Here is a 13,858-nt window from a genome sequence, read left to right as displayed (position 1 = left end):
TGGGGGGCGGGGGGGAAATCCCAACTTTATGTATACATAAAGTGATGTACACTTTACATACAGTGGTGGGATTATTGCTGACGATGTTGACCAAGAAAGAGATACTGGAGTTGTGGTAGGCAGCTTGATGAAAATGTTGTCCTACTGTGTGGCTGCAATGAAAAGGGCAAGTTCGTTACTGGGCTTGATTAGAAAAGGAATTAAAAATAAAATTGTCAATATCAAGAATGCTGTTATACAACCACACTTAGAATATTGTTCTGGTCATGGCAACTCAAAAAGAATATTGTAGAGTTGTTAAAGGTGCAGAAAAGGGCAACCAAAATGACTAGGGGGCTGGAGAAATTTCCCTATGTGGAAAGGTTGCAATGTTTGGTATTGTTTAGAAAAGAAGTGAGTATGGGGAGGGAGACAGAGGCAAACAAAAATTATGCACAGTAGATCTGGGGTCATCCAATGAAGCTGTATGGTGAGAGATCCAGGACAGATAAAAGGAAGTCCTTCTTTACACTGCACATCGTTAAAACTTTGGAATTTGCAACCAACTGATGTAGTAATGGCCAGCTACTACTAGTCATGATGGCTATATACTACTTCCAGATTTAGAGGTAGTATTCCTCCGTGTGCCAGTTGTTTCCTACGTGTTGACTTTCCATGAGTATCTAGTTGGGTAATGTGGGAACAGAACACTGGACTAGATAGGCCTTTGGTTTGATACAGTATGGCACTAATGTAGGTTATAAATACTAAGATTATATATAATCTTAGTAAACACCCTTCCTATGCATGTTTACTAAGAAAGTCCCGCTGTGTTCAATTCAATTCCCACTTGACATTTCAGTGAAACTTCCTTTTGAGCAACCATGCATACAATTGGACATTATTCGATTGGAGCGGCCCGAATTTAGACCCTCCCATTCCAGCCTTGTGTAAATCTCCGCTGTTAATTTCTTTTTTATTTTGCGCTACACAGAGATTCATAATTACTTCTTTGCACTTAATCATCCCAAAATGTCCTTTTACATGCCCGCCAAAACAGGCATTCAACCTGGAACCAATTCTGCTATGAATATAAGAACATAAGAAGTGCCCTGATGCTGGATCAGACCAAGGCTCCATCTAGTCCAGCACTCTGTTCACACAGTGGCCAACCAGCTGTCGACCAGGGACCCACAAGCAACAATACCCTCCCACCCATGTTCCCCAGCAACTGGTGCACACAGGCTTACTGCCTCTGATACTGGAGATGGCACACAACCACCATGGATAGCCTCCTCCTCCATGGATTTATCCAACCCCCTTTTAAAGCCATCCAAATTGGTGGCCATCACTACATCCTGTGGTAGTGAGTTCCATAACTTAACTCTGCGCTGTGTGAAGAAGCCCTTCCTTTTATACGCGTGTATATTGCGGTCTGTCCTTATTAACGGCGCGCAATAAACAAGCCTTCCTCCCCGCTTTTCCTGTGTATCCGCCCTCGCCAAAGATGGCGAAAGTAGCTTTGAACATCACCGGCCTCGCTCCGTTCCTTCGAAGATGGCCGCCACTCCGATGGACACGCCCCTTGGCCCTCACCAAAGATGGCCGCGCCCACCGCAGCAGCCGCGTCGGGTGAGCGTCTGGCGAGAGAGAGGCGGCAACACTCCCTGGCCGAGAAAGATGTCGTCGCCAACGCCGCCTGAGGGAGGGGAATCTCCGCGAGGCCCGCCTGTGGGCGCGAGGCAGCGGTGGGCGACGGGCCGGGCTGGGGCTCCCGCTGGGCTGGCTGCGAGGCCCGGCGTCGATGCGGCCCGGCGGGGGCTGAAGGTTCGCAACGCGCTCACCGCTCTTGGCATCGGAGCCGTGGTCGCGGCCATTTGTATCCCTTTGGCCGTGGGGAGCGCCGGGGGGACCGGGAGGACTTGGCTGTGCTGAGCCTGAGCGTGAGGGAGAAGCCGGCAACCTTGGCTTATTTGGGATAGCAGCAGCAGCAGCAGCAGCAGCAGCAGCAGCGCCTCTCCGGCTACTTTCAGCCCAGGAGTAAAAGCGCTCAGCACATGCTCACGGGGCCGCCGCCTTGAGACGTCCCAAGGTTAAACTCAGGCGCATTGCTGGCGAGAACAAATGGAAGCCTGGCAATGTAATCCTATGCGCGTCTGCGTCGAGTTTAGGGCGGGGAGGGGGGCTTACTCCCAGGGAATGCATTGGTGTTGGGGCGGAGGGCTTGCAACGGGGCCGCCCGCCCGCTGCGGAGAGTCCAGAGGGAGAGTTGTGGGGCTCTTTCTGTGGGGCGCGCGCGGGCGGCCCTTATGGAGGAGAAGTGAGGCAGAACAAGGCACGATGGGGACAGCCCCCCCCCCCCCTCCTCGTACCACTCTAGCTCCACATGAAGATGGTGCCTCAAGCTGGAAGGTGGCGGCGGCTGCCTTTGCCCCCACGCGATGGGCCCCCAAAGGGGTCTGCGCACATTAAGAATGGGGACGGAGGGCTTGGGCCGGGAGGACACGCACCCCCGGGCAATGAAGGCTGCTGTGAATCCATTCTAGGTTTCAGTCAGAACCAGCTAGAATTCTACAGGAGCACTTCTGCAGAGTTCTGTCTGGAACCCAGAATGGATTCATAGCTCCGGCTATTGGGCGGTATAGAAATGTAATTAATTAATTGAATAGATAGATAGATAGATAGATAGATAGATAGCACCAGCCTCCACTGCCCTCAGGTGTGCAGTCTCTGAGGCCAATGAACGCCCTTCAGCCCAGTGCCAGACTTCGCCATGGCTTGGGTGGGACCCGTGAAGAGGCGAGTGAGGGAGCTCCAAGGGCGATTCTCTTTCCCAAGCCAGTTCCTTCCACCGCTCTTGAGTCCCAGGCGCAGGATCCCTGCTTTCCTTCAGCTTAGCTCCTGGTGGGTGAGGGATTTGGGCCTGCACCTTGCTGGCGGCAAACACTCTGTGCCTGTCAATTTGAAGTGTTTTGGTTTTAAGAAAATATGCATGATTGTTCTTAAATCATGTATATTAAGAAAATATACGTGGTTTAAGAATATATAGAACACAACTCTCCACCCCACGTATCTGAGGGCCCACCCATTGTCCTGCCCCCTCCATTATCTGCACATTTACTTATTTTATTTACAATATTTATATACTGCTCCCTATTCAGAATTTCAGAGTGGTGGACAAAATAGAATATAACCAGTATAAAACATATTAGAAGTATATTTTTTAAAAGAAACAAGTGCAGAATAAACAGCAGTTGGTCATTAAGGGAAGGCTTCCTGGAACAACGCTGTTTTTGGGAGGCGCTGGAAGGAATACAAAGTTGGCACCTGCCTGACCTCCAGACGCAGGGGGACCACCACACTGAAGGTTCTTCCCCTGGTGGACTCCAGTCAGGTGATAGATCTATGTGAAACCACCAGGCGCTCTCTCAGGTATCCTGGTCCCAAGTTGTTTAGGGCTTTGTACACCAGTACAAGAACCTTCAACCTGGCCCAGTAGCAAATAGGCAGCCAGTGCAGTTCCCTCAGCAAGGGAGTTACAGGCTGGAAAGGGGCAGCTCTGGACAACAGCCGAGTTGCAACATTCTGCACTAGCTCCAGCTTCCAGAGCAGCTTTAAGGGCAGCCCCACATAGAGCGCATTGCCGTAATCCAGTCTTGAGGTAACTATTGCCTGTACCACCATGGCCAAACTGTCCCTGTCCAGGAAAGGCCGTAGTTGGCAAACCAGGCGAAGCTGGTAAAAGGCACTCTGAGCTGCGGCAGCCACTTGAGCTTCCAGTGACAGAGATGAACCTGACTGCAATCCCATCCAGAACAGGCAATGAGCCTACCTCCTGAACCACTCACCCACAGGGCTTCCGTCTTGCCAGGATTCTGTTTCAGTTTATTGGCTCTCATCCAGCCCATTACTGAATCTAGGCACTGGTCCAGGACCTGCACAGCCTCACCTGATTCAGTTATCACAGGGAGATAGAGCTGCGTGTCATCAGCTTATCGATGGCTGTTAGCTCCAAATCCCCTAATGACAACTCCCAGCAAGACACCCATGGAAGGACTCCCCAAACGATCTTGGCTCTCTGTTTTTTTCTCTCTGAGACCAGCCTTGCCTTCTGCTGTGAATGCCTGTCTTCTGAAATGCAAGTTGCTCATTTTTAGGAGGGAGTGGATTGTAAGGGTAAGCAACAATATCCTTCTTCTCTCCTGCGCCCGTTGTCCTTTGTGTCCACTTCAAGGCTGGAAGTAAGTTGCATGTCCAAGAGTTGGGTAACGATGTAGTAAGTCCTCTGACTCTTGCTGCGAATGACACAAAGGTCCCTTTTGGGAGCAAGTGGCTTTCATAATTGTTTTCCTGAGCTTCCTATGCACAGATGGCTACACCTTTTATTCTGTCTCCCAAGAGCGCTTCCTGGATGAGTTAGAACTGGAGGCTGAAGTTGTGCGGGCTCGAGCAGCAAAGACCCCAACGGACTGAGGTTGGCAGAATACTTGACAGAAATGAGCCGCTACAGTAGATGCACAGGTTTACAATTGGACTGTCTCTACTCTTAATGCCAGTTGAAGACATGTTGGCACAATGCCTCATCTTAAGAAAACTGGTCACTGCATTTATTGGTAAACCACTTTGCCATGGCTAATATGTGAAAGCTAATCATGGCTAACATATGAATAGTTAATCCTTCTAACTATTTAATGTGAATCAATAAACCAGCTCAGTGGAGGATGATTTTTTTATGGGAAGATACCTTTTTTACATTAGCACAAATACCAGGGGTTGGGTGGGGTGGGGTGGGGTGGGGTGGAGAGATTATGATGTTGTTAAATGAGAACTTTTGCAAAAATGGAAGCTTTCTATTGTTATTCTTGTGCACCCCACTTCTGAGTGGTGAGAAGTTTCAGGGGTTCCAACACATACTCAGACTTCAGTTTCCTGAGAAGGAGGACATTGGAGACTTGCGGCGTTTCTGTCATACAAGGTTTATTGATACTGAGCTTAATGTGAGGGTTGACAGCAGTATCACTCCAATACATCCCTGCTCCCCTTTAGCTGTCTAGGGTTTTCCTGCAGAGAGCCAGGAACAGCGCTCTCCTCTCTCTTAGACCCACTCCCAGCAAAGCCTGTCTACCTGCTATATACGTAGGCCTCATCTTCTCCTTGGCCTAGTACAAGGGGTAGCAATTCTGGCCTTCCAGATGTTTGGCCTGCAACTTCCATCAGAGAATCATAGAGTTGGAAAGTGCCATTTAAGCCATTGAATCCAACTCTCTGCTTAGTGCAGGAATCCAGTTTAAAGCATCCCTGAGAGATGGCTGCCTAATCTCTGTTTGAATATGTCCAGCTATGGAGAGCCCACCGCGTCCCTAGGCAGTTGGTTCCATTGCCTGGCTGCTGTGATTGTTAGGAAGTTTTTTCTGATGTTCAACCAAAATCTGCCTTCCTGTAATTTAAGTCTTTGTGTCCTATAGTCTGGAATGATAGAGAACAGGTTGTAGCCTCCTCCTGTCTGACAATCCTTTGAGTACTTGAAAAGTGTTATCATATCACCCCTCAAGTCTTCTCTTCTCAAGGCTAAACATACTCAGTTTCTTCAATCTTTCTTTATAGGTCTTAGTTTCTAGTTCCCCAATCATCTTTGTTGCCTTTCTTTGAACTTGTTTCAATTTATCTGAATCCTTCTTAGTGTAGTGTCCAAAAGTCATCATTGGCTGTGCTGGCTAAGGCTGAAGGCAGGTCAAAACATCTGGAGAGCCAGCAGTTGCCTACCCTGGCTAATAGAACAAAAGTTTACCATTCGAAGAGGCACTGAGTTGTAAGGGATCCCTTAAAAGTAATTTAGACTGACACATAACAATATTTACAATATTCATAATCTTTAGGGTACAATCCTTTATTATCCACGGAGACAATCTGTAGATCTTTCTAGGGGTCTGAAAGGAAGATAGTAGGGTTGGTGCATGTGTCCCCCCCCCATCTATTGGGGTTCTTCATACATGTCTCTTACCAAAGTGTCTAGCCACCATTATTATAGCTAAATTTGTACATGTCGCAGAAGGGCTCTTCAAAATAAGCTAGGACTCTAATAAAGAGTCACACAGAAGAGGGCCAAGATCTCTTTTTGATCATCCCAGAGTGCAGGACACGGAATAATGGGCTCATGTTACAGGAAGCCAGATTCCAGCTGGATATCAGGAAAAAAATCCTGACTGTTAGAGCAGTATAACAATGGAACCAGTTACCGAGGGAGGTTGTGGTCTCTCCCACACAAGGCAGCTGGACAAGCATCTGTCAGATATGCTTTAGGGTGGATGCCTGCATTGAGCAGGGGGGTTGGACTCGATGGCCTTATAGGCACCTTCCAACTCTGCTATTCTATGATTCTATGCCCCATCTTTGCCCACCCGGGAACTGTATCTTTTGAACTATATCTTATGTTTCATGAAACTAAAACTAGCTGTTGACTGGGTCCTGAACATGCTGCCTGTTCCTGACGCAGGGACTGCTCTGTGCAACAACATAAGAAGAGCCCTGCTGGATCAATCTGAAGGTCTATTTAGTCCAGCATTTTTGACTAGACATATTGAAGCCTTTGGGAAGCCAACAAATGGCATAAGTGCAACAGACCTTCCTTCCTGCTCATGTTCCCCAGCGGCTGGTATTGTGTAGCATATTGTTGCCACTGACAGACTGACGCTCCATAAACTTGTCTAACTCCTTTTAAAGCCTTTGATATTAATGGCCACCATTAGATTTTGTGGTGCGAATTCCATAGTTTAACTATGCATGTGAAGAACTTCATTCTATCTTTCCTGAATCCACGACCATTTCGTTAGTTGGATAGCCCTGGGTTCTAATATGAGAGAGGGAGGAAAATGTCTCCCTACCCACTTCCTCCATACCATGCATAATTTTATACACTTCTATCATGTCCTTCCTTACTTGTCTTTTATCAAGCTAAAAAACACCCTAAACCAGGGGTTGAGAACATTTTTGGTCATGGGGCCTAATTGCTCTCCCCAGATCATTGTAGTGGGCCTGACGATATCAAGAGGGCAGATACCCTCTCCCATAACCTCATCCTTCCCCACCCCGCCTCTTTCGCCTTTCTCCGTGTAGAGATACGCCTCGCGAAAGCGACTTGGCTGGTGTTTGGAGGAGTGTTTCCTCCAAATGGCAACTAAGTTGGGCACCTTCTTCATATGCCATACTAATTAGGGCAGTGAGCGGCGCACAAATGCTGGGGATTTGTTTGGTGCTTGCAAGAGCTCCTGCAAGCACCAGCTCTTTGCATGTCTCTCCCCCTTCCAGTAAGGAGGGGGAGCATCACATTAAATGAGAGGAGTCCCATTATTATTTCCCATCGCAGATACTGACTGGGTGCACATAATATGCCAGCCCATGATGGATTGTTATCTGAAACAACCCACAGTGGGTTAGCATGTTGTACAAACTCGATTTTATCAGGACCAGTTTGCCAAACAATGCACCCTGATAACCCACGGTCTGCAGTGGGGACGGCTTTACTCACAGTGGGTTGGCATGTTGTCTGAACCTGGTAAAAGTTTGGGCATGGGTAAAGGGCATTGGGAAGTGAGCAGCTGAGCAAGGTCCTGAACCTATTTGAGGGATAGGGTTCAGCACCATGGACAGCTCCTCTAGAGTTCTGGCTGTAACCTAGAATGGTTTCACAGCTGCACCAAAATTGGAGCCACCAGCCTCCCCTGATAAAAGGGCTATTTGAGCACATAAAACAGAGCTAGGAAAATGCAATTCCCAGCCCTGTTTTTTTGTGCAAAAAAAGAAAAATAATTCTGTTTTTTAAAAAGGGGGGGCTGCCATTGGCAAGGGGAAACATGCACTGGGGTTGGGCTGGGCTCTGACTGCGATTGTGATTGGAGTGGGAACAGGGGCCCTGATGGCAGACAAGATGGGTTCTGCTACCAAGTCCCCGGGAATGCTGGAAGACTGAGGGGGAAGGGTGGAAAAAATCTATGCACTGTGGGGGGGCCACAGTGGGGGCAGGCCACATGAGACCACTCACAGTGCATAGCCTGTCGCCCATCGGGGGTTCGCATGCGGTGTGAATGTGCCCGTAGAGGAAGCACATTCCTCCCCAAGCCCCCTCCCCCCTGTGGCTTCCAGGCTAGCGCATAGGGCTTAAGGAGGAGCCGTGGTGGGGATCCAAGCCTCTGTGGGCTGGGTTGGGGACCGTAACAGACCAGAGGTCCGTCATTCCTGCCCTAAACATTATGACCTTTCCTCATCAGGGAGTCACTCTAGTCCCTTGAGCATTTTCTTTGCCCTTTTCTTCACTTTTTCCAACTCTCCAATATCCTTTTTGGTTATCAGAACTGTACACAGTATTCCAAGGGTGGTTGCCCCATGCATTTGTATAAAGGCATTATGATATTCACATTTGTATTTTTCATTCTTTTCTGAATTGTAACTAACATGGAATTTTGCCTTTTTCACAGCAGTTGGCACACTGGGGCAGTGTTTTCATTCAGCTGTTCCCTGCAGCCCCAAGCTCACTTTCTTGGCCAGTCAACACCAGCACAGATCCCACCACAGTATACGTGAAGTTGGGATTTATTTATTTTTGCACCAACGTCTGTCACTTTACACTTGCTGAAACTGAACCTCATTTGCCATTTTGATGCCTATTTCCTTTTGGGCCTCTTCACTGTCCCTTTTTGTTTTGTGTTAGCAAACCTGGCCACTTCACTGCTCACCCGTAATTCTAGGTCATTTAGAGCAAGTTAAAAAAAAACATCAGCCACAATACAGATCCCACCGTTTTCATGCCTCCATTGTGCGCACTTGTCCATTTATTCTTCTCTGTTGTGTATGTTCCTTAACTGGTTACTGATCCATAAGAAGATCTCTTCTCTTATCCCATTACTGCGATGTTTGTTCAGGCTTTTTTTTCATAAGGGCCTGTGTCAAAAGCCTTTACAAAGTCCAAGTAAATCATTTCTACTGGATCATCTCTATATGTTTATTGACACACTCAAAGAACTCTAAAGGGTTAGTGAGGCAGGACTTACCTTTGAATAACCTTTTTCAGTAAGATGTGTCCTTCTGTGACAGCCTTCCTCAACCTGGTACTCTCCAGATGTTCTGGACGACAACTCCCAGCATCCTCTAGCCAGGTGGGACCAACCTTAGATGCAACCCTGTGTACTTGATATTTTTTATAATGCTTTCCATTGATTTCTCTGGAGCACTCTGAATATCCAGTGCTCTGCTGGCAGATGCCCTTCAGAGCAGAAGGAGCAACGGAGGCCACTATTGTCTCTCTATCCTGATTTCTGATGCTGTTCTCACTAGGCGTGCTTTTGAGTACATCTAGCGGAGTTGTGGGGGTGGGAGAGGGGAGGCTTCAGTATGTTGCGTATCCTTGTCACCTTGCCTCATTTGCATCCCCGCTCAATATTGCCTGCAAGGGGCAGGGTGGGGAAACAATTCCCATTCGGATTTCTCTTCCTGTGGTTGCAGCAGAACGGATGAAATGTCCTCTGGTCCCTGGGATGCTGTCCCACACACCAGAGGATTACTCCCTAATGTAACTAGCTTGTCAAGCCCACCAGATCCCCTTTTTAAAAATTCCTTTTACATTGGCTGCTTTCTAGTCCTCTGGAGACTGATCTTAGGGACATGTTACATATTTTTGTTAGAAGATCAGCAATTTCACATTTGAGTTAATAATTCTAGGATGAATAACATGTGAATTCAATGATTAGTTTGCTTTCAATTTGTCAGTAAGGTCTAGAACTTCATCTCTTGTCACCACTCTCTGACTCCATTCCTCAGACCTCTCCTAGTTTAATTCTCGTCAGCCCAACTACATCCGTAGCCAGTTTCCTGTTTTTATGCATTTAAACATTTTTTTTTATTGATGACCTTAATGTTATTAGCGATGTGCTCCTCAAAATCCTTTTTGGTTTTTTTGCATCCCTTATTCAACTGCCTGTTTGCTTATTGCCTACTTGCATTTCTTTTGTGCAAGTTTCTGGTCCTTTTTATTGTAGTCATTTGGGCAACGCTTCCACTTATGGAAGCTGTCTTTTCTCTCAAAAGGCCTATTCAGACAAAACACTAAGCCATGGTTAGGCCTCTAACGCTTTGTAGCAAATGGTTAGTGACTCGTTAATTAGCCACCATGGTTAGGAATGTTTCAGGTGACATTCTAAGCCATCATGTTTAGCTCAAAATCCTTAACCACCGTGGCTTAGCATGTTGTCTGAACAGGGTCATTGTTTCCTTGTTACCCATGCTGGTAACTGCTTGGACTTAATGGTACTTTTTCTGACTGACAATATACATTCTAGGTGAGGGTTAGGGTATAAGGACTAGCTATAAAGACGTCTCTTCCGGCAAGCCTGCCCAGATGAATTTTAAACTTAAGAATTTTAAGATGCCGTGATTGTTATTTTAATTGGTTTTATATGCTCTTTTAATTAGTTTTATGCATTTGATTTATATTTTATTGTATTAATGTTGTTCCTTGCCTTGATCCAAAGGAAGAGGTGGGTAAGAAATTGATGATGTTGGTGCTGATGATGCCGTTGAGTCCAAACACCTGCTCAGTGCAGCAAACTAGGGGTGCGCTCCGCTCTGTTATGGATCCCCGAATCCCAAGCAGAGCGGGCCGATCCAAACCTCCTAAGCCCAGTTCCGGAGTGGAGTGGGGGTGGTGCAGATCAACCCGAAGCGGTTCAGAATGGTCCGAACCGATTCAGACCGTTCCGAAGCTTCGGACACAAGTAAGTGGGGAGGGGGGCTTACCTGGCGCCGCTGCGGTCTGTGCGGTGATGGCGGCAGAGCCAGGTAAGTGGGGAGGGGGGCTTACCTGGCTCCACCGCTGCTGCGGTCTGTGTGGCGATGGCAGCGGAGTCAGGTAAGTGGGGGATGGGGGAGGGAGGCTTACCTGGCTCCTTTGTCCACGGCTTCAAATGCTGCCCACGGCCTAGGTGTGGGCAACAATCAAACCCACGGCACGGACCGTGGCGGTGGTGGACAACGGAGCCAGGTAAGTGGGGGAGGTGGGAGGGGGGCTTACCTGGCTCTGCCGTATGCTGCCGCCGCAGTCAATATGGTGGCAGACGGTGGAGCCAGGTAAGGGGGGAGGGGGCTTATTTGGCCCCCATTTTGTCCCCCCTTTCCCACTTACTTGCTTCCGCCATCCACCGTGGAGGCAGGTAAGGGGGGGCAAAATGGCGCCTGAATATCAATCTGGACCTCCGGATCTTGATCCGGTTCTGGATCAGGGGAGGTCTGGATCGACCCGAAGGTCCGGATCGGGATCCGAAGTGGTTCGGGGAGGGTGTGCGCAGCCCTACAGCAAACCTCCTTAAAGCATACCTAACAGATCCAGTTGCCTCTTGAATGCCTCTAGCGTGGCAGAACCCATGACCTCCCTAGGTCATTGGTTCCATTGTCGTACTGCTCTAACAGTCAGGAAGTTTTTCCTGATGTCCAGCCGGAATCTGGCTTCCTGTAACTTGATCCCAATTTTCCGTGTCCTGCACTTTGGGATGACTGAGAAGAGATCCTGGCCCTCCTCTGTGTGACAACCTTTCAAGTATTCGTAGAGTGCTACCATGTCTTCCCACAGTCTTCTCTTCTCCAGGTTAAACGTGCCCAGCTCTTTCAGTCTCTTCTCATAGGGCTTTCTTTCCAGACCCTTGATCATCTTCATTGCCCTCCTCTGAGCCCCCTCCAGCTTGTCTGCATCCTTCTTGAATTGTGGAGCCCAGAACTGGACGCAATACTCAAGATGAGGCCTAACCAGGGCCGAATAGAGGGGAACCAGTACCTCACGTGATTTGGAAGCTATACTTATATTAATGCAGCCCAAAATAGCACTTGCTTCTTTTTTGCAGCCACATCTCACTGTTAACTTCTATTCAGCTTGTGATCTACAACAATTCCAAGACCCTACTCACTTGTAGTACTGCTGAGCCAAGTATCCCCCATCTTGTAACTGCATTTGGTTTCTTTTTTCCTAGGTGTAGAACTTGGCATTTATCCCTATTAAATTTCATCCTGTTGTTTTCAGCCCAGCACTCCAGCCTATCAAGATCACTTTGAAGTTTGTTTCTGTCTTCCAGGGTATTAGCTATCCCACCCAATTTTGTGTCATCTGCAAATTTGATCAGCGTTCCCTGCACCTCCTCGTCCAAATCATTAATAAAAATGTTGAAGAGCACTGGGCCCAGGACTGAGCCCTGCGGGACCCCACCCGTTACGTGTCAGTTTCAGCTAGCCTTGTAGGTACACAGTGAAGCTGTTGACATCTAACTGCTCTAAAGTGTCAGTGATCCTGAGTTTAATGAAGTATAAATGAAGCCCTGAAAGGCCATATTCAGAGCAAGTCTGCAGGGGTGAAGCTCCAGAGAGTTGGACAAGTGAGTTTGACACACTTTATGTCCATTTGACAAGTCTGTGCTGCTTCAGGGGTGGAAAGACTTATGGTCACTGGGGAAAGTTCTCTCTCCCTTCTTCAGCAGGAATCCCAATGCTTCAGAGTAATCATGTGAACATGTTCTATAACAGGAGAAAGAACTCTTGCAAACTTAGGTCAGTCCAATTCTAGGGCATCATCTTTTATGTGTGCTGCTTTCACAGCTGTATTATTGCTGTTACTGTCTCTCAGTGCTATTTGGAGCAAGTAAATAATTAAAGCAGTAGCTGGCCTGGAGCTAAAGAAGGCTTTTGTCAAATGCAGACTTCACTACAGAAGCTAAAGGGAAAGAAATGAATTTTCCATTTAGTTAAAGCTGGCCTGCATTGTCTGCAATTCAAACTTCAACAGCACAAGACTAAGAGCGTGTCCCCCTCTCCACAAAGGATGTAACAATAATTTCAGCAGTGGAACAGTTTAGAGCAGTTGTAACTTTACTCATTAACATTAGCTGCCCCAAAAAGTTATATACCTCCTGCTACCAACCGTCTCTGCAGAGGCCATCAGTGGGGGAGGAAGCAGCAGCGTGCCTGGTTCCAGCTCCAGCTGAGAGCCCCCTCCCTCCTGCTACCAACTCTCACTGCTGAACTTTGCATCTAAGAATGTAGTGCCTGAACTTGCTTTTCTTTTCCCCTTCCTCCTCCCTCCCAATCCTCTTTCCTTTTGTGTCATTTTTTTTTAGATTGTAAGCCTGTGGGGGCAGGGACTGTCAAGAAATATTTTTGTAAGCCGCCGTGAGAGCCTTTTTTGGCTGAATGGCGGGATAAAAATGCTTAAATAAATAAATAAATAAATAAATAAATAAATTGTAACTTAACACTAGCAGCCCATCTCTGGGCACAAAGGATGCTTCCAGAGGCAGGGCTCCTATTGCTAGCAGGCAAAAGATATTGTGTAGGTATTTCATCTTTTCCTCCTTATTGGAAAGAATGTAGTGGGAAGATATAAGAGGATTACGAGTGGAAGACAACAATATCTGAATTGCACATAAAATTCCTTGAATGAGGCAGGACAATGGTTGGTGCGATAATCCTCTTCGGAGGTGCTGAAGGAGATTCATGAAGGACCTTTTGGTGTGGTGCTCTTCAAACGAACTATATTGGCCCACAAAAAATACATGAAAGGTGAAGGGATGGAACAGCTGCACCAATGTACTTTCATTTGTAGCGCTAGATGCCCTCTGTCTAGAATGGAGCCCTCAGTAGGTGTTCCATTGGCCCCAGGGGAAGGGATCAGGGAATTAGGGAAGTCCTTAGGAGAATGTATATTGGGTGATTTCCCTTGACTGAGCAGATGCTAATGGAATGTTTATCCAGTTCTATTCCCTTATCTCCTGGAGTTGCCAGGTGGGAGTTTTAGTTTAATAAAAGAACATGTTCACACACACACACACACAAAATGCTGATGCAGTATCTG

At 47.4% G+C, this 13,858-nt stretch overlaps 1 protein-coding gene across 1 annotated transcript; it reads left to right on the top strand.

The window, feature by feature from the left end:
- The first annotated feature begins 1,598 nt into the window (after positions 1-1,598).
- Positions 1,599-4,704, top strand: LOC134392423 (uncharacterized). The gene is made up of 2 exons (XM_063116752.1): positions 1,599-1,858; positions 4,349-4,704. The coding sequence occupies exons 1-2, from the start codon at positions 1,660-1,662 to the stop codon at positions 4,450-4,452; spliced, it is 303 nt and encodes a 100-aa protein (XP_062972822.1). The 5' UTR covers positions 1,599-1,659; the 3' UTR covers positions 4,453-4,704.
- The last annotated feature ends 9,154 nt before the right edge of the window (positions 4,705-13,858 follow it).

Source organism: Elgaria multicarinata, chromosome 1 (genome assembly GCF_023053635.1).
Source record: "Elgaria multicarinata webbii isolate HBS135686 ecotype San Diego chromosome 1, rElgMul1.1.pri, whole genome shotgun sequence".
Classification (NCBI taxonomy): domain Eukaryota; kingdom Metazoa; phylum Chordata; class Lepidosauria; order Squamata; family Anguidae; genus Elgaria; species Elgaria multicarinata.
The sequence above is the reverse complement of the archived record's forward strand: the minus strand, read 5'-3'. Positions and strand labels throughout refer to the sequence as shown.